Source organism: Myxocyprinus asiaticus, chromosome 30 (genome assembly GCF_019703515.2).
Source record: "Myxocyprinus asiaticus isolate MX2 ecotype Aquarium Trade chromosome 30, UBuf_Myxa_2, whole genome shotgun sequence".
Lineage (NCBI taxonomy): Eukaryota > Metazoa > Chordata > Actinopteri > Cypriniformes > Catostomidae > Myxocyprinus > Myxocyprinus asiaticus.
This window is the reverse complement of record NC_059373.1, coordinates 15,283,159-15,308,829: the sequence shown is the minus strand read 5'-3', so window position 1 is coordinate 15,308,829 and position 25,671 is coordinate 15,283,159. Positions and strand designations below refer to the sequence as shown.

At 35.3% G+C, this 25,671-nt stretch overlaps 1 protein-coding gene across 1 annotated transcript in view; it reads right to left on the bottom strand.

The window, feature by feature from the left end:
* Window positions 1-25,671, bottom strand: part of LOC127420633 (angiopoietin-1-like) — a 92,127-nt gene that overhangs the window by 13,497 nt on the left and 52,959 nt on the right. The window contains exons 5-7 of the mRNA XM_051663041.1: window positions 25,082-25,209; window positions 22,631-22,732; window positions 11,519-11,685 (exon numbers count right to left, since the gene is read on the bottom strand). Of these exons, the coding sequence (XP_051519001.1) occupies window positions 11,519-11,685; window positions 22,631-22,732; window positions 25,082-25,209 (397 nt within the window). The remainder of the gene's footprint in view (window positions 1-11,518; window positions 11,686-22,630; window positions 22,733-25,081; window positions 25,210-25,671) is intronic.

Here is a 25,671-nt window from a genome sequence, read left to right as displayed (position 1 = left end):
AGCTTTACAACCAAGCGATTAAGGCTATAATCAAACATGCTCTCCTATGTCCTCTTTCTCTTTCATATGTAGCATTATGATTCTATTCAGTGAATTTGTTTGTCCAGATGGTTCATGAAATAAACCTGTTCAAAAAATGCTTTTATTCATTTGAGTCTCTGTGCAGACATCCCCTATGACTTATTTTATAGTAAATTATGTAGATAATTGCTGATGTTTATCATGATTTTGACTCTAGTTTTCTAAAAATTTCTAGTAAAGCTGTTCAAATTTAATGCTGCCACACTTAAGATCCTGTGCCAGAATACTACTGCTCTGATAAAAATAAACATAAAATTATAGAAATATGTGATATACTGTATATGATAAAATATATCAATATGTCTAAATATATATATATATATATATATATATATATATATATATATATATATATATAAATATGCTCTGTTAAAATTATTTATATGATCTGATATATATTTACATTTACATTGTCCCCTTAAATAGCTTCAGAATAGTTAGCAAAATTGTATTAGTAGCTTGTAGTGTGGTAAACTACCTTTTCAAATGTAGCACTTGACTGCACTTTAAATTATGAGTAGGTTGTTTCAAAGTAGCTTTCTCAACGTAGATAGTTCATCACAAATATGATCCCAAAAAATACGCTTTTTAATCACCAATAGCATAAATAAACAATGTGACCAGAAGTCCTTCCATTAACAAATATGAACCAATTCCCTTTTCAGGTAACAACATAATCATCATGAGCTAGCTCTATTTCTTTGGGAACAAACCTAAACTGCTGGTCAACATCACAGCCTGTGAAGGGGGCTTAAGCAGGGAGAACAAACATAGCTCTTTTACAGCAGTGGAAAAACATCAACTCGAGTGCTTTAAGTCACACGTGCCATAAGGCTTCATGCGTCAGAGCCGCTTTTGGTCAAACCAGAATTCCTAGCCAAAGATGAAAATAAAGGCTTAAATAACATTTCCTCTCCACGGCTGTGGGACTTGTCAAAACCCATCTAAGTACAGTGGTGATATTTTTTTAATTCTTTAATATTTCTTTAATTAATGTTACTCTGTAATTTAACCCATGCATCTGGAAACATATATATATATATATATATATGGGGATATATATATAAAAATGTCAAAATTTACTCCAACAACATTTACTGTGTCCATTTGGTTATGCAGAAAGGTGACCTAGAATGTCATTTTAAATAAACACACTAAACTTCAAAACTCATACCCTTTATCAATATTTCTGTCTTATTTTACAGTAAAAATATCAAGAACAAACTTGATATTTACATGATGTGACGAGGAGGAGGGCGGGGCCGGACTGTGACTACGCACACCCGGCCCCCAATCGGGCTAATCAGCCGAGGAGAGGGATATATGCGGCGGGATGCGGCAGTTCGGGAGAGAGAGAGAGCCCACATGCAGCTGCAGTGTGTGCATTTGTGTTTATGATTTGTCTTTATTTTTTAATTTCTCATTAAACCTTATTTTGATGGTTCGTCTGGTTCCCGCCTCCTCCTTTCCATTGTACCCTTTGTTACATTGGTGCCGAAGCCCGGGAAGGGGGAGGGATGCGCTGTCGTGGAGTTCTCGCCACTACCAGCCAACCCAGGAGCAGCCGTGACCATCTGCCCGGGGTCGGAGGATCCACTACTGTCCACCTGGGAAGGAGCAAGCTGTCGTCCACCAGAGGTTGGGGAGTAGCTGAGGGCTGGGTGACAGCGTATCTGGGTGCCGGCAAACCAGGTATTTCCTCTCTCTCCTCTCTCTCTCTCGCTGTCGCTCCGTTTTGCCCTTTCCCTCTCCTCTTTTTTTTTTTTTCCCTTCACTCATCCCCTTCCCCAGCCCTAGAGAGGTGGGGAAAGCCTGCCGGCAGGCAGGGCCGAAAGGGCAGCACCCCCCACCCCCCAGAAAGGAAGGGGGGGATGTACGTCATGCCGGGGGTTCCCCGGCCTGAGGCAAATGAGGGAGGAGTATGAAGAGGAGGAGGGTGGGGCCTGGCCATGACTACGCACGCCAGGCCCCCAATCGGGCCAATCGGCCGAGGAGAGGGATAAATGCGGCGGAACACGGCAGTTCGGGAGAGAGAGAGCCCACATGCAGCTGCAGTGTGTGCGTTTGTGTTTATGTTTTGTGTTTATGTTTTAATTTCTCATTAAACATTATTTTGATGGTTCGTCCAGTTCCTGCCTCCTCCTTTCCATCGTACCCTTTGTTACACAGGAGAAGCATAAATCAAACAAGAATTTGTTGTAATTCTGTTATAAAAAGTTTATGCTTAAACCAATGACTAAAAAATAAGAAAAATAAAATTAATTCAAGATACTATATAGTCTTGTACTAACCTTCTTTTAAGGGTGCTTAGATATTTTAACTGAAAAAATGTTTTGCAGTGTACAGTATACTGTATGTATGCAACAATGCCTTAGCAGAAGCAAACTTCTTACAAAGAAGTCACTTCATGTGAAAGTCCATTCACGAGAAAGTGGTACTTCCTAAAATTGATTTCACCGATATTACTTTTTGACCTCATTTGGTTATAGCACTCCACAAATCATGTACAAAGGTTAACTGTTAATAAAGAAGACTTTTGAAGTTTGTCTGCAGACCCTTTTGCTGACAACACTTTGGATGAACCTTGTGAAGTTTCTGGTAGACTCGAGCTGAGTATACACTCTTCAGCCTTCAGCAATGTGGGTGCCAAGTCCTCCAAACACAATTCACATCAGCCACAGCTCAATAGATCTTGCATTACCATAAAGCAAAATCTAGGGATCTAAAACTTGGCTGGTAGAAGGAGACAGATATTAAATAAAGATGTAGCATTTTCTGCAAGTATAAACATATAGGGCATATGCTAAGTCACTCATGGTATTAGAGAAGTGATATTAGTAACATATTTCAAGGATCCATTTGCTTTACTAAAGCCACAGGGAATGGTTTTAAAAGCCAAATGTTGACAATGTACTTATTTAATTAAGGCACTTTTTCTTTTCAAAGTAATGCTGTGTCAACCTCTCTGCTATCTTTATCGTGTTATGTGATCCTTTAATCCAAATAAAAATTTGGACATTTTTCTTCTTTTTGTGCCATTCAATTTTCTGAATCTAGTTTTGTTTTTGTCACTCTATGTACTGGACCAAAAAGCGCTGTGAAGTAGGCCTTGTATTTCTAAGACGGATTTTAAAAATAAAGTCAAGGACATTGTGAGCAATAAAATAAGCAAATATCGCTGTTCTAGTGAGTAATTCCAACCCAAAGAATTTCTCTTGGCTTGAAACTGCTGTTCACATCTTTCACTAATCATTTTCTTTTCCTAGAGTTACTTTATACCTCATTCCCTCTCCTACTCTTTACCGCAGCTTCTTTCAGGTTTTAGTAAGTCCAAGATCTATAGCAGCTCCATAGGTAATTGCTACTTTTCTTTAAAATAATTTTGGAAATGAAAAATGCTAAGCTAGTTAAATAAAGCTTAAAGGAGTAGTTCACCCAAAAATTTTAATTCTATCATCATTACTCACCCTCATGTCATTCCAAAAACATGTCATTACGTCAATGAAATCAATGCCCCACTTTAATATTTAGACATGGACTAGAGGTTAAATACGAGCTTTGGTGGAGATGAAGATTATCAGTGAGTACCGACTTAAAGGAATAGTTCACCCAAAAATGAACATTCTCTAATGATTTACTCACCCTCATGCCATCCCAGATGTGTATGACTTTATTTCTTCTGCAGAACACAAATTAAGATATTTAGAAGAATATTTCAGCTCTGTAGGTCCTCACAATGCAAGTGAATGGGTGCCAAACTTTTGAAAATCCAAAATCCACATAAAGGGAGCATAAACGTAATCCACATGACTCCAGTGGTTAAATCCATGTCACACAATATGATAGGTGTGGGTGAGAAACAGATCAATATTGAAGATATTTTTTGTCATGAATTCTCCTCCCTGCCCAGTAGGGGGCAATATGCAAGAAGGATGTGAATCACCAAAAACAGAAGGAGAATGTGAAAGTAAAGTGGAAATTGACTGAGCAGGGAGAATTTATAGTAAAACAAGGATTTAAATACTGATCTGTTTTTCACACACCTATCAAATCACTTCAGAATGGATTTAACCACCAGAGTCATCTGGAGTACTTTTATTTTGCCCATATGTGGATTTTGGAACTTCACATTTTTGGCACCCATTCACTTACATTGTATGGACCTACAATCTTCGATCGTGTTCAGCAGATGAAAGAAAGTCATACACAACAGGGATGGCATGAGGGTTAGTAAATGATGAGAGAATTTTCATTTTTGGGTGAACTAACCGTTTAAATATCAGTCTGTTACTCACACAAAGCTGTAGTATGGCTTCAGAAGACTTATAACACTTATGGACTACTTTTATGGCATTGCTTTTCCTTTTTTTTTTTTTTTTTTGGAGCTTGACATGGTGTGGCAAGAGCTGGGTGAAAATTCTTCAAATAAATAAATAAATAAATAAATAAATAAATAAATAAATAATCTACGTTTGTGTTCCAGGTATATAAATAACAGCATACAGTTTTATAATAATGACAGAATTTTCAGCTTTGCGTGAACTATTAATTTAATGCACTTTCTACCTACACACACACACACATATTCTCTCACAAACTTCTCACTGTTCACAAACACTCCACTTAATCAAATATACAGAGCTGCCATGTAAACACAGGCAGAGACTGAATGTCTGTATGTGCTGTGGGCATTGGAGCTGGGTCAGTGGCACTCAGCCCAGGCACATGAACAAGGCTGACCCTTGAGTGATGACCCAGTCCCAGTGGAAAAACAGCACTGTCAGGTCCCTTCAGGGACCCCCCCAGATAATGACCCCTATACTCCATAACTTTCCTTGTGTAGGTCCAATTCAGAAGCAAAACATGAAACTCCATGGCCTCTCCCAATTCTAACTTACACAATAATAAAAAAAATACATAAATAAAAAAAATTTAAAAAAAATGCTGTAAACCATCCATATAATGCAAAAATCGAATTCACTTGGAATTATGGTTGAATATAATTTTCATAAGTGGCTAATTAAAAGAGCTGGACAAAATGCTTCTGCTTGAGGAGATTTCCAAAGTAATATGTGACCACACTATTCAATATACTGTAGTGATGTAAAGTCTTGTCTAGCTGCCAAGCTAACATTATGACAGTGTTGATCTTCTGAAGCAATTACGCTCCAGATCCATTCAGCTGATTGTTACACTCCCTGAAATTAAGGAGCTTCAAGACCCATAAGTTGTGTAAACATAGCTGTAATAGGAACCAATGAATTTCACCAGCAATCCAAAATCTTCAACCACATTACGGAAATCATACACATGATATAAATTGAGTAATGGGTAATTTTCTTCATTCTGTATTGCACTTTTCTCTTTCCATTTTTGCCTGATCTCATTTTCTTGTTCAAATTGGGCTTTCTTGACATTCGCAATCACAATTTTCTCTATTATAGAAAATATGGTATAAAAATGAAAGATAATAACATCATAGTGTAGGAAAACTATACCATACATAATCACAAAACATACAAATGTTTATCTGACATCAGTAAATCCATTTCATAATAAGAATAGGGAAATGAACATGGTACTATTAGACAGAACATTACTAAGAGACAGCAGTTAACAATGAACAAACAGCTGTAAAAACGTACTTGCTATTTCATTATTGTCTGTAAATCAGTTACTGTAACACCACTAGTAAATGGTATGATGCACTGCAATCACTAATCTTTCTTGCCCACCAGTCAGAATTAAACAATGATAATAAGACTGGGACTGAGATTTAGTAACACAGTGTCATTGGTATTGTTCATTCGCACTGTTTAGTAATCCTGAAACCAGTTGCAGTTTCCATTGCACAAGCCCAGATCAAGTTTTTAAACTAACTTTAAGGGGAAAATTGTGTAGAGGGCAATGCTGTGGTCAGTTAGTATCACTGAGGCATATAGCATTACTTTGTGACAGCTGTAGATAACTATACTTGAGGTTTACCAAAAGAATGCATGTAAGAAAAAACATGACTGCAAATGTTATTTTTTCCATGCAAAGGTCAGATTTTCACATGTTTGAAAACCTGAAAACATTGAAAGCACATTGCAATATATTATTTTGCACTGTAAAAAAACAACAACCCTTAATTAACTCATTATTTTTGTGTCAAATCCAAGAGCACTTCATATCAGTGGCTTTGATGAGGGAAAGCAAAAGTAATAAATTAAAGATGAATTATATATAAAAACTGAAATGAGTGAAGATCTCAGTTTGACCATAACATTAAAGATTTACTATTGAAATTATTAAAGTGTCAAAACTAATATGCATTTGTAATATTACTGTCTAATAATACTGACTGATTTGTTGGATCACACTTCACCCCACTGCCCTCATATAACCATAATTATTGCAGAAACTTGGTTATGTGAAAAAACAAAGAAAGGGAAAAGATCTTCATTATTTGTAATTTATTGTGCTGAGCATGGTATACATTCAGCCAAGTGCTATTTGCTCACATCAACCTTCAATCTTTATGTAGTTTGGAAATCATTAGGGCCAAATAAGTGTAATAAACATGACGGTTAGTCCTTTTCATGATTTAGGTTTTGGGATTACACTCCTATTTCTCTGTGCAATTACTGCTGTTCTTATACCTACTCTCTTCCTGTCTAGCTTTAAATTCAGGCATATACATCTGGCTGGCAGTCAGGAAAATATTTCCTGCCAGGAAAGTCTCCATCGTTTATTCCGCTAAATAGAAATGCTTATTCTTCATAATATGTTAAGTTCTAAATTATCCTTTGTGGATTCATGTACACGCGAGTGGATTGTGGGCAGCAAATGTCTGTCAAGAATTTTGAAGTACCTTTATGCGTCGTGTCTCTACATAGACTATAGTTGTGGGTATGTGCATGCACATTTACTGTAGGGTCCAAAAGCCTGAGACTTCCTGAGGCTTCTATTTTTCATTTTGCTTAAAAAAAAAATTCATTCAAATTTTTCATGACAAATTCTATTATCAGCATATAAATTGAGTGAAAAGTTGAATTGATCATTTAACATGAATTTCAAAATGTTATAGTACTGGTATGTTTGTTTTTTGCTTTAATGAGAGCAAACCTGATGATCCGTGTCATCACAGCATGATTTGTGAACGCTTCAAAGAGCATCTTTTGTGCTTCAATGGAAGCAAGGATATCTCAACTTTTCTACAAAGGAGTTAACATGGTCAATGTTACAAATTTGCTTCCATCTTATTGGTGACCTAGAAATGGGCCAGATTTTGAATGTAAGCTCAGACTTAGGATCCCACTGTATACATGTACATGCATAATGCACATGTGCTAATGTATGTGTGCAAGGACAGCTATAAACATCCTGCTGCTGCTGGGAACATACTAGATTCTGCTACACCTACTGGTTGTGCTCTTTATATAAACAAGCTAAAAACCTTTTCACGTTTGTTTCAGATTGGAATCTGAGGGTGCAATCTGAACTGCCAGAGGTGGCAACCTTTTGCACACTTTGTCTTGGGCCAAAAAAAGTGTTTGTTTTGGCCAACATTTGCAAGAGGCATTGTGTGATTACCATACCGCAACAGTCTAAAAGAACAAATCTATTTTTAGTGATGAGAATGCTGATTAGATTCCTGAAACTCTTAACAAGCACAGGCCAGCCAAGTGTGTAAGATGCCACGGAGCAAAGTCCAGTTTTAAAGACCCCAAGAAATGTCATGACGAGCAGTATTATTTCCTGTTTTGACGTATTTCCTATTGAAATTGGGAAGTTGGGCCAGGACATACTGTACAAAATAGACTACGACAGACAAGTCAGAGAACTTAATTTTGGATTTAATAGGGTCTTTAAGATTAGAAAGATTTGAAGTTGTGTGTGAGGGTGTGTTTGTCTGTGCTATACCTGCCCATGCATGAGCTGCTATATGTGCTGTGAACAAACAGAATTTTCTAAAGTGTATTCTAATCTTGTTTTAAAATAAGAAAATAATTGATAGACCTGAAAACAAGGAAACATTTGGCGTTTAATGCAGCTCTTGTACACACATAAACCCAATTCCACCTCAGATTGACTCAAAACAAATAGCTTGATTCCTCCCCATAGTTTTACCCAATAGCATTTATACATCCCACTGCAATAATCAATGTGAATGAGCAAAGGAGGTTAACGTTAGGCTGGGGGAATCATTACACTTTCATCATCTCATCAATGATATTTCCACACATGGAATATGACATGTTGGTCCATAGCTCCCTATTCTGGACTGCACCTGACATCATTGTGTGTGCCATAAAATACAGACAAAGAAAGGCTGAAATATGAGAATTTTGATCTTCTCACACCTGGATTTTCCCTGATTTTTATAACAGGAATTTGATTAGATGCATTTTGAGTTTTTCCATGTCTTTGGTCTACACCGATTAACTTTTTAAAAAAATAGAACATCATCAAATCAGGTGTATCATGTGTATAGCTTCAATTTTAAATATAAATTAACGAAAGGGTTCTTACCAGTGTCAGAAATCAACCTTTGTAAGGCACAATATTAAAACCATATAAAAAATTAACAGTCACCCATTTATGTCAAATACATCATCAAAATAAATTCTTCATCTGAATAGTTTGGATAATTAATTAGGACTAGAATTCAGTTTGAAGAAATATATAAAATGTTACTAATATATATATATATATACACACACACACACACTACCGGTCAAAAGTTTTGAAACACTTACTGATTCTTTATTATAATGTTTTTTTTTTGTTTTGTTTTTTGTTTTTTTTTTCTTCCATTTTAGAATAATAGTAAAGTCATCAAAACTATGGAATAACATAAATGGAACTATGGGAATTATGTTCCAAAATAAATAAAAACTGTTATATTTTAGTATCTTCAAAGTAGTCACCCTTTGCCTAGAATTTGCAGACATGTACATGTTTTCTCAACCAACTTCTTGAGGTATCACCCTGGGATGCTTTTTAAACAGTACTGAAGGAGTTCCCATCTATATGCTGGGCACTTATTGGCTGCTTTTCTTTATTATTTGGTCCAAGTCATCAATTTCAAAAAAAATTTGTTTTTTATAAAATTTTCGTTTTATAATTAAATAAATTAATGTGGTGGCACACCATTTTTGTCTACAAAACTAATTTCAAACATTTAAGCATACGCCTTCAGATCAAAAGATTTTAAGAACATGAGAAACATTTCAGTCAAGTGTTTCAAAACTTTTGACCGGTAATGTATATATATATATATATATATATATATATATATAATTCTCTAATTCTCCCAACCGATATATCGGATAATGTAGCAGATTGAAAGGTAAGCCTCAGAGCATCTTTTTGCAGCTCAGCAGACAACAGTGCGGTGGTGGATTGTGTGTGGTGAGTGTTGATTTCATGCATCGCTGTTACCTAATTGGTGAGACACAATGCTGGAAAGTAAATAAAATCCATCTTTTACTTTCCGTAGCAACAAGCTTACAGCTAACTAGCTAACCATGTAGCTACTTTCATACCTTGTCAGTGTGTAAACATGTATTCACCAAACTGTTTTGTTCAGGATTCACAGTTTGGAACCCCTTCAACCGAACAATTCCAGTCATTGCATTTACAAAATGTAATATTTAAAAGTCTGGTTTTCCAGACATTAAAATAGGATACGTAATAAAAGTAGATTTAATAAATAGTATATTTGCCCTGTGTAAATAATAATATATAGGAACTGTATCTAAAATAAATGAGGGGTGATAAATACTAATACAACTAATACAAAAATAGACATTTATTCATTTTAATATCCTATATATAATTTGAATGTGTTGAAACTTGACACCGGGTGACGCACCCTAAAAACGGCACCATTAGATCGGTTTCATGCTGAAGAGCCGCATAAAAGTATGTTTTTTTTTCTCTCTCATAAATGTACATGAGTGTAAATGCCAACACCATCATATATGTCGAAAGGACTGATGCCTGTCAACCAAAACATGAGCTCACTGATGTAAAATTATCAGTCTGCTTTTTTATTCCATCAGTTACTCCTGGTCGGAGGCTTCCATAAATATTTAGTTTATACGTAGGTTTATGACCAACAAAAATGTAATGGTGCAACACTCAAATATTTAGTAGTGCATGCATTTTGACTTAGTGCCCATTTACACCACAACTAGGCTAAGTAACGTATAGCTGGTACAACCGGCCCCTGAAGTTTATTTAGCTATTTATTTTATTTTTTAATTTATTCTTTATTTTAATGGTCAGCATTTGACTGATACTAAACAGTAATACTGATGTTTATTTAGCTATTTATTTTATGTTTTATTTATTCTTTAATTTAATGGTCAGCCATTGACTGATACTAAACAGTACTGATGTTTATTTAGCTATTTATTTTATTTGAATTTATTCTTTATTTTAATGGTCGGCATTTGACTGATACTACACATACAGTACTGATGTTTATTTAGCTATTTATTGTATTTTTATTCTTTATTTAAATGGTCAGCAATTGACTTATACTAAACATACAGTACTGATGTTAATTAAGCTATTTATTTTATTTTTATTTATTCTTTATTTTAATGGTGGGCAATTTACTTATACTAAACATACAGTTCTGATTTTTTTTTTTTAGCTATTTATTGTATTTTATTTATTCTTTATTTAAATGGTCAGCAATTAACTGATACTAAACATACAGTACTGATTTTTATTTTATTTAATTTATTTAATTTATTCTTTATTTAACTGGTCAGCAATTGACTTATACTAACAGTACTGATGTTTATTAAGCTACTTATTGTATTTTTATTTATTCTTTATTTTCTCAGTGTTCATTTCTAGAATTTGTTGCCAATGTATAATAATAATGTCAAATGTTCTTTGATAAAAATATTTGTTTAAAAAAGCAGCCTTCTGAGTACCTTTGCATAGTCATATCGGTGCAAAATCGGTGCACAATCCACATAGAAATGTTCTGTTTTCATTCCAGCTCAAAAATTAGCTATATCGGTCACCATATCGGTAATCGGTGAATTTTCCCTCTCTAAAATCGGTATCGGTCTCAAAAATCCCATATCGGTCAGGCTATATATATATATATATATATATATATATATATATATATATATATATATATATAATTTATTTATTTATTTTTTTTTTATTAAATCAACGTGATATCAATGTTTATGCAATGTCACACCCTTTTATAACCTTGGATGAGTACATAACTGGTTAGGATTACATTCAAAAGCTCCAAAATTCCAGTGATTCCAGTGCGCTACTGATCAGCAAAAGTGCTTATGACAGTATCTACAATGAGTAATAAGCTGTTGAGCAATATATTTTTCTTGAAACAATGCTGTACTACAATAATTAAAAACATTTACATGAATGATAGGATGAAAAATGCAGAAAATACCTGTAGTTTTGTTTTTCACTTTCGATGCGGAAACAGTCGTACTGAGAAAAAGCCTGGTGTCCGTCCCAGTCGGTCAGCTCCACACGGAGAGCATACTGCCTCTGATTGGTCAGAATGTGCACAAACTCGTTACCCAGCCAGTGTTCGGCCGACACACTCCCAAAGCCCTGGAACAGAGAGGGTGGACTCTGGGTCAGTACAAGTATCGACTTGGGTCATGCGAGGTCTTGGATGAGGCAGTGGGAAAGAAAGTCCGGTCCAAGATATTTCAAGCTCCGTAGAGTCAACACAGGAATGGAATTCCACAATTCATCATTTATTCTGGAGATAGTAATTACAGATTTCCTGAAAAGTTTGACACATGAGGGTATCAATAATCACTGGGCCATTTCTCATGTTTTGATGTTTAACAACCGCATCAGATCTGGAAAGACTGTGAGAAAACACACTACATTATGACATGACATGGACAGAAGAAAGTTACATTTTTGTGTAACGATAATGAACAATGCACAAACGGGTATATACTGTAGAATCTAACCAAAAGGGTTAGTTCCTGTATGACTGTCCCCTAAGACACCATTCAGTGATACAAACAGTTATACAAACTATGAGTACTTTTGGAACAATGCTTTTTCAATCAGATTAGAGGACCAGAACTAACTGTTGTATAAGTTCTGTTGTATAAACACACACAGGAAAAATAAAAAAACTGATTTAACAGTGAGTTTTTGTGTCCAAAAGCCCTAAGATATTTTGGAACAGTTTCCATGTCTGTAATGTATCCATTCAGCTCATTAAAACAGCTGAAGAAAGGCTTCTGAAACATGTCATAATGCAGTGCAGGTGCTAGCGACAGCAATAATTACAGTACAGTGTAACAGAACCATATCCCAGCATGAATGCACCACAAATCTATAGGGTGGCCCGAATGAGCAACATCTGTAATTAGTGTACCTTTCTCTTCAATCCTCCAAGCGCCAACCAAATGAGCAAAATTTCAATGCAGGCCATGGAATATATGAGCACTGGCCATATCTGAGGCATACACATGCATTTGTGTATCATTTAAATCAGTGGTTCTTAACTGGTTTAGCTTCAGGACCCAGAGTTTACGTGGGACATCATGTGGTGAACCAGCACCACAGCAAAATTGTTTATTGTGCAAAAGTAAACTAAAATATCCCTAAAATCAAACATTGAAATGTGTTAATATTACTATAAACTATATTTTGATGATCTATTGTGATATGTTTAGATCTCTAACAGGCTTGTTCTTATAGTTTTTTTAAATGTCTCCTTAATGTCAGTAGTTTTATGGTCTCGGCAGCTAATAACGAGCTAATAATAAGCACAAAACACATTGTGGTCGGCACAAATCATGTTTATCCTTGTTGCAATTGAACCTCTATTTAATGTAGGCTGAGTCATATTTTCTTATAACTTGTGTAGTATAGTTCATGATTTTTGAGGATGAGGGCCTGCCATGTCACGCAACCTGTCCTTGTTGGCATATGCCTAATTTTGCTTCTAGCTTCTCAGATACTTCTAAGAGATTGTGGCAAAATACCATCGACCATAAAAAAATATCGGATGTGTTTTCTCTCCACCCTTTTCAGTGTTAATTAGCCTATTTATTTTGATATCCTAACTTTTCATTATTACATGTTAAATTGCATTTCATTATTTGAATATAGCTTTATTTTCTCCTCCGCCTACGACCCTAAACTGTAAAAAATTATTTTATTAATCAGTATGTTTTGTCTTTTTTTTCCAGTAAAGATGTCTAAAATATTCTTAAAACAAGATAAATCTACTTGGGATTCAAAATTCTGTAAGATATTAGGGCATGTTTTAAGAGAACATGTATATCTTGAATTAGGTTTACTTTTCTTATTCCATTGGAATTTTTTTTTTTTTTCTTGTTTTAAGATTAAACTTTACAAAATTTTGTTAGATTTATGCTTAGAATAATAATAATAAAAAGAAGAAGTCTTAAAGGAATATTCTGGGTTCAATACAAATTAAGCTCAATCGACAGCATTTGCGGCATAATATTGATTAACACAAAAATTAATTCTGACTTGCCCCTCTTTTTCTTAAAAAAAAAAAAAGCCAAAATCTGGGTTACAGTGGCTAGGCTTACATGCACTAATTTTCGTTAATCTGAATGAATTCAATCCGATTGCAGATTACGAATGTACTGTTTATATGTCCCCTAAATTTTGCAATCCGATACAAATATTAATTTACATGTGCATTACATGTATTCCGAACAAAACTTTTGCACATGCAAGGAGCGTCAGTCGTTGTGTTCTGAAGAAGCGGAGAAAGGCTGAGAAAGTGAAAATGGCACTAAAGTCTGTAATTGGTGTTTTTGCTTTGTTGAGATATCTAAAAAATATGCCAGAAAAGCTTTCTTCTTATGTTACTCACTTTACTCAGAAAACGAAGAATTAGAAGCAGCATCTATTAACCTGTCTGATTTTACCATGTACATGCCCATTCTTCCTCCAATCTAAACGCAGGCATCTCTGGATGTGAGTGCGAAGTAAAGACAGGTGTGTGAGAGTTGTCCTTAAAGGAGTTTACAGATGTGGAATGGAAACAAAATAATAGGGACTTTAAGCAACATCTGTGGAAGGGACACCGCAAAAATCACTATGCATTAATGACGATGAAACAGAGCATTTAATCGTTCAAGAAAAAAAAGGTAGGCTATCTAAAACAGCAAGAGAAGTAATGCTCGCAGTGTTAAATAACTGTCAGAAGAAGAGTTTTACTCTTGTACGATATACGTAAATAGCCTACGTCTAAAACCTAGATATTATTATTATGATTATTTTATTTATTTATTTATTTTTATTTTCTCCTCTTTCTCCCCAATTTGGTATGCCCAATTCCCAATGCGGTCTAAGTCCTCATGGTGGTGTAGTGACTTGCCTCAATCCGGGTGGCGGAGGATGAATCTCAGTTGCCTCCACGTCTGAGGCAGTCAATCCGTGCATCTTATCATGTGCCTTGTTGTGCGCGTTACATCCACGTACAACTCACCACGCAACCCACCGAGAGCGAGAACCATATTATAGCGACCACGAGGAGGTTACCCCATGTGACTCTACCCTCCCTAGCAACCGGGCCAATTTGGTTGCTTAGGAGACCTGGCTGGAGTCACTCAACACGCCCTGGATTTGAACTCGCGACTCCAGGGGTGGTAGTCAGTGTCTTTACTCAAGCTACCCAGGCCCCCCTAGATATTATTATTAATAGTCTACCTACCCTGGCGGCCAAAAGAGGAATAATGTACAGATTTTGCTCTTATGGAAAGAAATTGGTACTTTTATTCACCAAAGTGGTATTCAACTGATCACAATGTATATTCAGGACATTAATAATGTGAATAATTACTATTACAATTTGAAAAAACTTTTCAGAACTTCTTAAACTACTTCAAAGAGTTCTCATCAAAAAATCCTCTATGTGCAGCAATGACAGCTTTGCAGATCCTTGGCATTCTAGCTGTCAGTTTGTCCAGATATTCAATTGACATTTCACCCCACATTTCCTGTAGCACCTGCCATAGATGTGGTTGTCTTGTCGGGCACTTCTCACGCACCTTACAGTCTAGCTGATCCCACAGAAGCTCAATGGGGTTAAGATCCATAACACTCTTTTCCAATTATCTGTTGTCCAATGTCTGTGTTTCTTTGCCCACTCTAACCTTTTCATTTTGTATTTCTGTTTCAAAAGTGGCTTTTTCTTTGAAATTCTTCCCATAAGGCCTGCACCCCCGAGTCTTCTCTTTACTGCTGTACATGAAACTGGTGTTGAGCAGGTAGAATTCAATGAAGCTGTCAGCTGAGGACATGTGAGGCATCTATTTCTCAAACTAGAGACTCTGATGTACTTATCCTCTTGTTTAGTTGTACATCTGGGGTCTGTACCATGAAGCCGGATTCGGTGGCTAGCCAGGTAAGTTTTAGATTAGTTTGCCTCAACCCCAGGTTTTAGGCACCATGAAAGTTGGTCAGCTTTTAGTGGTGTTCATCGCCATAGCAATTTTCACTACACGGATAACCTGCTCCATAGCAGGTTTCGTTCTGGATTACAGATCGCTAAAAATGCTGAACCAATCAGCTGTGAATAAAATGACATCTCTGACGCAATTAAATCACTCCCCCGTGTCTCTTAAAGCACACTTTACAAATAAAATCTTAGAAATCCTTAAAATCACCTCTTCATGATAAATTATATATTTGAGAATCTAAATGTAGATTTTCAGCGGATTAAAAATTCAAATTATTTTATTTAAAATTTAATTGCTTTTCATTTAATCTCTTTAGCCATAGCAAAAATATTTTTGAAAATATAAACATAATATATTAGGCTTTCTATAAAACAGCCAGTAAGATGGATTGATATGATACCTGCAAAAAATAATCGTTTTTAAAATATTAAAAGCTCAAGATTGCTAGGAAAGGTGAATGCCACCCAAACCTCTTCTTTCTTTCATGGAGATGACCATACAGTATTTTACTTGAAGTTATAATAATATAAGCAATAAGCAATATAAGCAGTACACAAAATACGTCTTTTATAAAAAAAGAACAAATACGTCTTATTATTGCATACACATTTTTTGCTTACAGTATTCTAAGTGCTCACTTTTTAATTAATCAATAGTAGCCATTTTTATGCTTTTTATTTTTGCATTTTGTTTTATTAAAGACAATGTACAAATTATACATCAAGAAAGAGAAATAAAAAACACAACATTATTTTGAATAACCATATCAAATAAACATTCACAACATATTTGATAAATAACATGTGTAATTCATTAATTTACATGTTATATTTTATTTCAAATAAAGTTTTTTTATTATTTTTTTTTATTTTTTATTAAATGAAATAGGATATCATACCTCATAATTCTTTTCAAAAATCAAGAATCTGAAGGAAACAATCTATCTAAATTAATTAATAATATTTTAATTCCAGACTTTTATTATTAATTTGAAATGTTACTTTCTCCATTTGGTATATTTCTGAAATTGTTTCTCTCCATTTTTGTAATTATGGGGGATCTGGTTTAAGCCAATTTTTTGTAATCTGTTTCAAAGCTGCTATTCTGATTACCCTAAATATATTTTGTTCAGTTTTATTTATTAAGGACAATGGCATTTTACCCAAAATAAGGTTTTCTGGATGTATTTCTATTGTGCAGTTAAATATTAAATTAACCTGACTTCATTCCAATAAGTTGTCAATTTAAAGCACTCATATAGAATTTGACGGTAATGAGCGTTTTTTTCTCCACAATTTCTCCAACAATCCCCTTTTACCATGCTATTTTATTTACTTTGAACAGCGTCTCATTTTTATCTTCCAAGCATATTCCCTCCAAACACTGGATTGAGTAGTATGGAATGTATTATATGATATTTCTTCCCAGTCTTGCTGACTAATTTATATTTTTAATTCATCCTCCCACCTACATACAATTTTATTCAGATTGTCCTATAAATCTCTTTCAAGTGTACTCTTTAAAATTCCTAACATTTTTATTGGATTAGTTGTAATGTATGTGTCAATTATATAATTATTATTGGATGCATTTCCTTTTTAATTTCTTTTACTTCAACTTCTGTTAATAAATATCTTAATTAAAATAATTAAAACATTGTGAATTTGGAAGCTCATACTTTTTTGCTAGGTTTGAAAAGGTATCCATTCCTTTATCAGTGAACAGTTGGTGATATCTTTTCAGACCTCTATCTGCCCAAAACTTAAATCTATTTGGCATGAAATCAGGATCTTTAGCAATTTCTTGTAAATTTACTATATCTTTCTTAATTTGACTATTTTAATTTTTTTTCTAACCAACTTAAAAGTACTATTAATACAAATATTATCTATTAATTTAAATGTGTTGTTTTAACAGGGATATACTAATAGGTTTCCCCATTTGATACATTTCCATCTTCCTCCATTTCACTTAAGATTCTTCATTCATCCAAATCAATATATGTTGAATTTGGGCAGCTTTATAATAATTTATTACATTTTAAGAATTTTAAGAATTTTAAGACTTTTTAAGGTTTCCTATTAACCCATATATATTTACAAAGTAGTTTATTCCATTGTCTAAAACACTTTTATACTAACTTGATATACTAACTAGTAGATTTTGAAAAAAGGAAATAAACTTAGGGAGAATATTCATTTTATACTCTCTATTTGTTTTGTAATCAATAGTAGCTTATATTTATTTGTAATAGTTTTGAATGATATATTAAGTTTTCAATTTAAAGAAATATAAAAGCTTTTATATTTTAAATACATTTAAGCCTGTGTGTTCTTGTTGTAGGCCTATATGAATTCACTTACGCATTGATATACCAGCTGTTTTATATTGTTTTTATCACATTAAGAATTAGTTTGCAGCAGTCCTCTTGAGCTCTCGTAGCAGCTGCTGTTTCTTCTTGTGGTTTAAATGTCTTTAATTGCTTCATAATTTTACAGTTATCTCTTGTATTGTGTAAATCGTGTGTTTTAAGTCTTCATGATTTCATGCTGAACTCTTGAGCAGTGTAAATGCATTTTATTTATTTTAAATGTTTTATATATTTTTAAAACAATGTCTTTTGCACAGTTTAAATATATTTAAATTCTTATTTTCATAATCATCAGCTTTCAGCAGAGAGGTAAATCCTGCTTTCTCATGAGAAGTGAATCATGTTCTCTCACACGATTGGTTGTGCGCTGCAAACGTCACTCATTCATGTGCACGAACATGTAATCTAATCTTAAAGTCAGAATCGAAGCCTGAGTTGACAGAGAAAGTTGATGACCTGCATTATGGTACCAATTAAACTGATTGGATTGGTTTGAATTTGTCAACCTGAAACCAATACTGAAACCCTGAGTTTGTTCAGCAAACCTTCATGGTACAGGCCTCTGGCCTTCCACATCTCTTTCTGTCCTTGTTAGAGCCAGTTGTCCTTTGTCTCTGAAGATTGTAGTTTACACCTTTGTATGAAATCTTCAGTTTTTTGGCAATTTCAAGCATTGCATAGCCTTCATTCCTCAAAACAATGATTGACTGACGAGTTTCTAGAGAAAGATATTTCTTTTTTCCATTTTTGACCTTAAGACATGCCATTCTATTGCATACTGTGGTAACTCAAAAACAAACACAAAGACATTGTTAAACTTCATTTAACGAACCAAATAGCTTTCAACTGTGTTTGATATAATGTCAAGTGATTTTCTAGTACCAAATTAGCAATTTAGCATGATTACTCAAGGATAAGGTGTTGGAGTGATGGCTGCTGGAAATGGGGCCTGTCTAGATTTGATCAAAAATGACTTTTTTCAAATAGTGATGGTGCTGTTTTTTTACATCAGTAATGTCCTTACTATACTTTGTGATCAGTTGAATGCCACTTTGGTGAATTAAAGTACCAATTTCCTCCAAACTTTTGGCTGCCAGTGTATATTTTTTAGTTTTTTTATTCAAAGTCTATAACCGTGTGAAATTTAACAAACATTTTGAGGAGTATTTTTAGGCTATTTACTGTGTTAACATTTCATCATCTCTTGTAAAACATACTCTAACATTTACTTTCCTAATCTGTCATGTACGATCAACTGTCACTATGGCAAAGAAGAAATGCTTTAGAAATTATGGTTTCGACGTCAGGAAGTGAGTGATGTCGCGTACACGCAATGGAACACAGAATGCCATAACCATACCTGCTGCTCAAAGTCCCTATTAAGAATGACACAACGTTCTTTTTTGCTTTATGTGATGTCATGAAAGAACATATGTACCCTGCAGAATATTAAGTGCGAGCCTGCATACCCTTAATAATGTGTTTTGTCATTGCTTTTTAGGTTCCCACGAAGAGTATCATGTATAAACATACATACGCACCACATATCTGCGCATGAGCGCAAGGTATTTTGAATACGATTGAGAAAGTAGTCAGATTCAAATGTTTACATGGCTAATATTTTTATTTTAATCAGATTATATTAGGTCTACACCACTCCCTTCAATCGGATGAAAATGTCATTCGGATCCAGCCCAATCAGATCATTTTTGTGTTTACATGAAGGCTTTTCAATCTGACTGAGCTAGTCGGATTCTAAATGGATTATTTGGCTGCATGTAAACATGGCCACTGAGGCACTTACAACTGAAGTGAATGGGGGCCAATTTTGAACATTAAAATACTTCAAAAATATATTTTTGAACTTTAAAATGTTTCAAAATTATATCCAGAAGACATAAACAATATGTGTGTAAACATGATTTTAGTGTGATAAAATCACTTACTAACCTTTTCTGTGTAAAGTTATAGCCAATTTTACAACTTCATTGCCATGACGATGTAATGTCAACAAACCCTAAAGCCCTAAAACGACTGTAAAAATGACAATTTAAATAACTTTACAGCTAAAAAAAAAAGAGTTTTAACAGAAGAATTAACGTAAGTGATTATATAAAATCATTAGCTTCACATTTCTGCCTTTAAATCCTCCAAAATTGGCCCCATTCACTTCCATTGTAAGTGCCTCACTGTAACTTTTTTCTTTTTTTTAAAGGAGGGACAAGTTGAAATTTATTTTTGTGGTATCAACATTATGCCACAAATGCTGTCGATTGAGTTTAACTTGTATTGAACCCTGAATATTCCTTTAATATCTTATGCAACTTTGCTTTTTAAGCAAATTAATCTTGTTTCAAGAATATCAAGATAGCATTACTAGAAATCAAGAAAATAGATTTTGCTTTGGATCAGATCAGACCTGTGATCCATTTTGTTAGTTGTGACCCACCAGATTTAAATAATTACAGGCCTATATGAGTTTATGTTTTTAAAATGAACTTTGGGATGTGCAAAGTGATTTTGCCTATGGCTGCTTGTGATCAAGGCATCAGAGATGATGTGACTCTTATTGCATTACAAATTGCAACTTATTAATTACTGGCTCGTGGGATCGCATCTGGGGGAAGGCCCAAGAGTAGGTGATTAATAGGCAAGAGCTGTGTGCAGTAAATACGAGACATTCTTCTCGCCTCCAGCACATCCTGTGAGGGTGGAGAGGGTCTGTCCTCCAAAAATCCTTGTAATGTGCCTGAAACCTGATGGCTGTTTTTCCCCTGCCTGCATCTGTATGTCTAAAGGTGCTCAACTCTGATTAGGTTTCCTCTTGGAAGCCTGGCCTTTGTGCATGTTATCACCCCTGTGAATCTTATGCTTTCTCACCCTGAGAGTGTTTTGCATGCAAAAATCACATCATTCCCTATGTGAACATAATGAGTAATGTTGAGGAAAAGATTAATTGTTATTTTATATTGTGAGTGTAAAAGGGCGTTCTCCAGGGTTTGCGGTTTTCTATACAACACAACATTAGCGAGCTGTGTCTCAATAACTCACTCGGTTGCTATGTATCATTCCGGTAACAGCCATTCAAAGGAGCCTGTCCAAAACCATCTCTCCTGTAGAGCGGAATGGACCAAAGTCAAACTTACACTGCCAAAGCTTAGGAACAAATGTTTCCACAGACTAAATATCTGATTCCATTCTGATGAAGAGTTTTTCCTGTCTTCCTCAGGGAAAATGATTGGGGAAAGAGAAGTGCAAATGTTAATGGAGCTGATAGCGATTGGCTGGAGCGGACACTTTAATGAGGAGAGGTGAAGTTATTCCAATACTTTATTTGACCCAATCCAAGGAAAAAAGTGAAAATTACAAACAAAAGATTGAGAAAGGAGTGCTTTGACTCATGAGGTTCTTTCACCTAAAAGGGCTTTTAATAACTTGTACTCCTGCAGAATGAGATTCAGTATTGACTTATTGGGCCATACCCCCAAACCTCAAACAGGTCCAGGTCAAAGACAAGGCTTTTTAAAACTGAGCTGTCACTCATGATCACATGGAATATTAAAAATAAAGGCACATCATCAGTCAACACTTTAAGATCCAGTCAATCAACAGATGTTATTTTGAGTGTAGGTGAATTTATACTCTCACTGCCTCTATTGTTTCACTGAGTGCTGTGTTTCTGACTTGGGTAAAGGAAATTTTGCTATTCTTAAACCAACACAGTCCAACACATACTTTTTTTTTCATATCTGATCTTTGCAATGACCAAATAGATATTATATGGAATGGAATATTGATTATTTAAAGGTGGAAGGTTTGCTTTAAAATGTAATGTAATCTAGTACAAAATACTATTTACTTGCTACACATTTTAATCACTGAATACATTTACATGCAAAACATTATGCTGATGACTCTCAAAAAGCAGCTCATTCGAAAAAAATAAAAATTGTTTCGCCAGATCGTTGGTAGAGGTGCTTACATGCGATGACAAATCGTGTTAATGGGCAAAATCTATGTGTGCCAAGTGTTTTTTTTTTTTTGCTAAAACAGTTTATGAACTTGTAGATAACAAAAGCAGATATTAGGGAGAATGATGATCTCACTCACCATTCTCTTTTACTGAATGGAAAAAAGAGGCAATGAAAGTGAATGGTGACTGAGACTAACATTATCCCTAACATCTAGTTTTATGTTAAATGAAGGACAGAAAGCCATATGGGTTAGAAATTATACAAAGGTAAGTAAATGATGACTCAATTTTCATTTTGGGTGAACTACTCCTTTAAAAGTAATTTGATAATTCATTATATGTATTAAGTTTCAGCCTGTTGCACCAACAATGACGCCAGCACTGACGTCCCAGCTAAGGCTTTTGGATTTTATAATGCTTATTTTTCTCCATTAAAGAATAACAATGACTATGACAATCATATGCCAGGCCAGACATTCAGTCTAACTTTCCTAAGTGGAGGGTGAATCCCTTGTTCTCTGTCTCTCTTCCAGCTGCAATAACAGACTCATCTGCTTCCTGCTCCATTGGCAGCAACGGTTATCCCTAACTCTTTTGAGTCTAAATCAAAGACATATGAATGGAGAAGATATATCACCCACATGCACTGATCTAAAGAGAGAGATGAATATCATGTCTACACAGATCACCATTATAGAAAGAGTGAAATAGAGGTTAGAGGGGAGGATTCTGGCTGTGTACCATTTTATATTCTTTCCATGTTTTCTGGAAGTCCACGCTGCCATCTTCACGTCTCTGGATCACGGTCCATCCTCCCCCCGCAGACTCCATGTTGCAGTACACCTGTTTGGAGACAGGCATGCAAATCAAACATACAGACATATACTGTACAATAGAGATATGTACATGAACGCTGCATGTCTAACTATAAACTCATGTCTGAAAATGGTTAATGATAGCCTCAGTAACCATTCACTTTCATTGTACGGAAGGAAAAGGACGTAATGAAAATGAATGGTAACTGAAGACGTCATTCTATCTAACATCTCTATTTGTTTCTCCTATCACCAAAAAAAAATTCCTTGTGTACGTGAGAACACTTGGCAATAAAGCTCATTCTGATTCTGATTCTGATTTGTGTTCCACAGAAGAGAAAAATTCATACAGGTTTGTGTGAAGCTCCTGTTCTATCCGCTCCGTACGGAACTCGAACCGGCGTCTCCGGCATGGGAGGCTAGCGGCTGTAGCCTTTAGCCTCCTTAGCCTGTGCTAACAAGGAGGCTAAAGGCTACAGCCGCTAGCATCAGTCGCTAGTGCATCTCTTGAGGTCAGGAGAGTGAGGTTTATACACATTGCACAGCTATCTATCGGCTGGCTCCAGTTACACTCACCCCCCTAAACATCACTCCCATCCGGGTCATGGCACCATTATGACGCTCCTGTTCTACCTGCTCTGTACGGGACTCGAACCGGCATCTCTGGCATGGGAGGCGGGTGTGCTAACAAGGAGACTAAAGGCTACAGCCTCTAGCGTCAGTCGCTAGTGCACCTCTTGAGGTCAGGAGAGTGAGGTTTTATACACATTGCACAGCTATCTATCAGCTGGCCACCGTTACATTTGGAACAACAATGAAAGTGAGCAAATGATGACAGAATTTTTGGGTGAACTATCCCTTTAACCATAACCTACTACAATGCTTATTTCTCAGTAGATATTTTTCAGAATCATTTTTATTCTTTTAACCAACCGCCAAACCGCATGCACTAGATTGTGGAATATCACAGATGGCAAAGGATACGTCTACTGTATGTTTTTCTTTTTTTCTTTTTTTTAATAACCAGATGAAAACATCTTAGTGGAGAGAATATTCTGCCAGCATTGAATTTGGACATGCCTTGATCCCTTCCTACCTCTGTATTCTGCCTTCAAATGCAGCATTTTGCAGGTTTTAGAGAAAGCCACCTCCTCACTTGACCTAATGGATCGTTATAACATTACAATAACAACACATATCCCCAATAGCTTAGTGATTTCTCCAAAACAGTGATTAGTGGAGAGGCAGAGTAGCAGCTCTGAGATCAAAGCTGGGTTCACAGGGACACCTGGCTGTAATCTAGCACAGTGTGTAAAGAGCAATACCATCACCTCAAACACACACAGCTGAACACACACACTGACCAATCTGGTTACAATTAATCCAGTGTTAATTGCTGGACCAACACTGAAACCTGACTTTTAGGAACATAAACGTTCATGGATGCTTTTTTTCATTCTGTAAAGGGTGAAAATGTGCAGTATTTACCTTAAGGAGCTATTTCTAACCCACCTAACTCTTACACATTACTTGTATTGGTGCCACTAGATTGATTCAGTCATATAATAGTAATAATTCAAATTATAATGAAATACAAGAATAGTTGTGACTTGAATAAAACTAGTTAATTTAGATCTTATCACACTGGGTACATTTTTTTGATTTTTTAATTTAGAATTTTTCTTTTATTTAAAAAAAGGAAATTCGTCATAATTTACATACCCAAATGTTTTTCCAAACCCTTATGATTTAGTTTCTTCCATGAAACTCAAAAGGAGAAATTGGGCAGAATCACAGCCTCATTCACCATTGACTTTCATTGTATGAAAAATGATGCAATGAAAGTGAATGGTGACTGAGACTCATTTTGTGTTCCTCAGATGAAAGAATGTCATACAGGTTTGGAACAACTTGAGGGTGAGTAAGTGATGACAGAATTGAAATTTTTGGGTGATGGAATTGGTTATCCTTTTAAGAACATTAATATTACTTCATTATATTGCTTTGAAGATCATTAGTTAAGACAGGTAGAAACTAGTCAATAGGTAGAAATGCCATTAAAATTCCATGTTTTATCTTCTCCATGTGTCCATTTTCTCCATGGACCCCCTGGAGTACCTTCAGGGACCCCAGGGATCCATAGACCCGTGGTTGGAAACCCTGGTCATAAACAGAATGAAATCAATAGCACTTAACAACCTCTTTGTGTTTCCTGGTGCCATATAGATAACCCATCAAATATCCAGCCATCCCACATACCTTAGCAGACAAGTTCACCAAAGCCATCTGAGCATCCACTTATTCCAGAATGGAGTCCGTGTGCTTTATATTAAATCCTAATTAGACAATAATTAAACACTGAATTTCGAACCCCTACCTTTTTAGTCTCTTGTGGGCTGATATTGATGGTGTAAACTCCATTTTTCTGGAACCTTGTTTGGTAGAGGTCTGCACAGTCGCGGTACTTCCTCTCCTCGTCAGCTTGCTTTGTGCTGTTTGGCACCACTGAAGACACAAAGAGTACCGTGTTGGTAATAGCGTAAATATAAATGTCCAGCAAAGTAATAAATGTAGCTGTTTATATTGGTACACACACATTAGAGAACATCTGTGGATCTGCCCCTGTTTAGTTGAATAAATAAAGCGATTTCCACTCAACCCTTCGCTCAGCGTGACTGAGGCTCACATTCTGCCAAGCAGAACATGTCAACACCATGGCTTCCATTTCAACAGCAATTATTAGCAGACAAATAGACTAATGATATTTTAATGAACTCCTCAAAACCTGGCAGGTGATAGCAATTTGTCAAAATCCACTGGGCCATATGACAGTTTAATCCTAAATAATTTGCATCAACCGCCGTGAATTTAATAAAAGAGGGTTTAAGATGGAATGCTCTGGACTTGGACCAGAAACAGCTCCTAAAAAAAGGCATTCTCTAAGTATATATATACAGAAGAGGATTA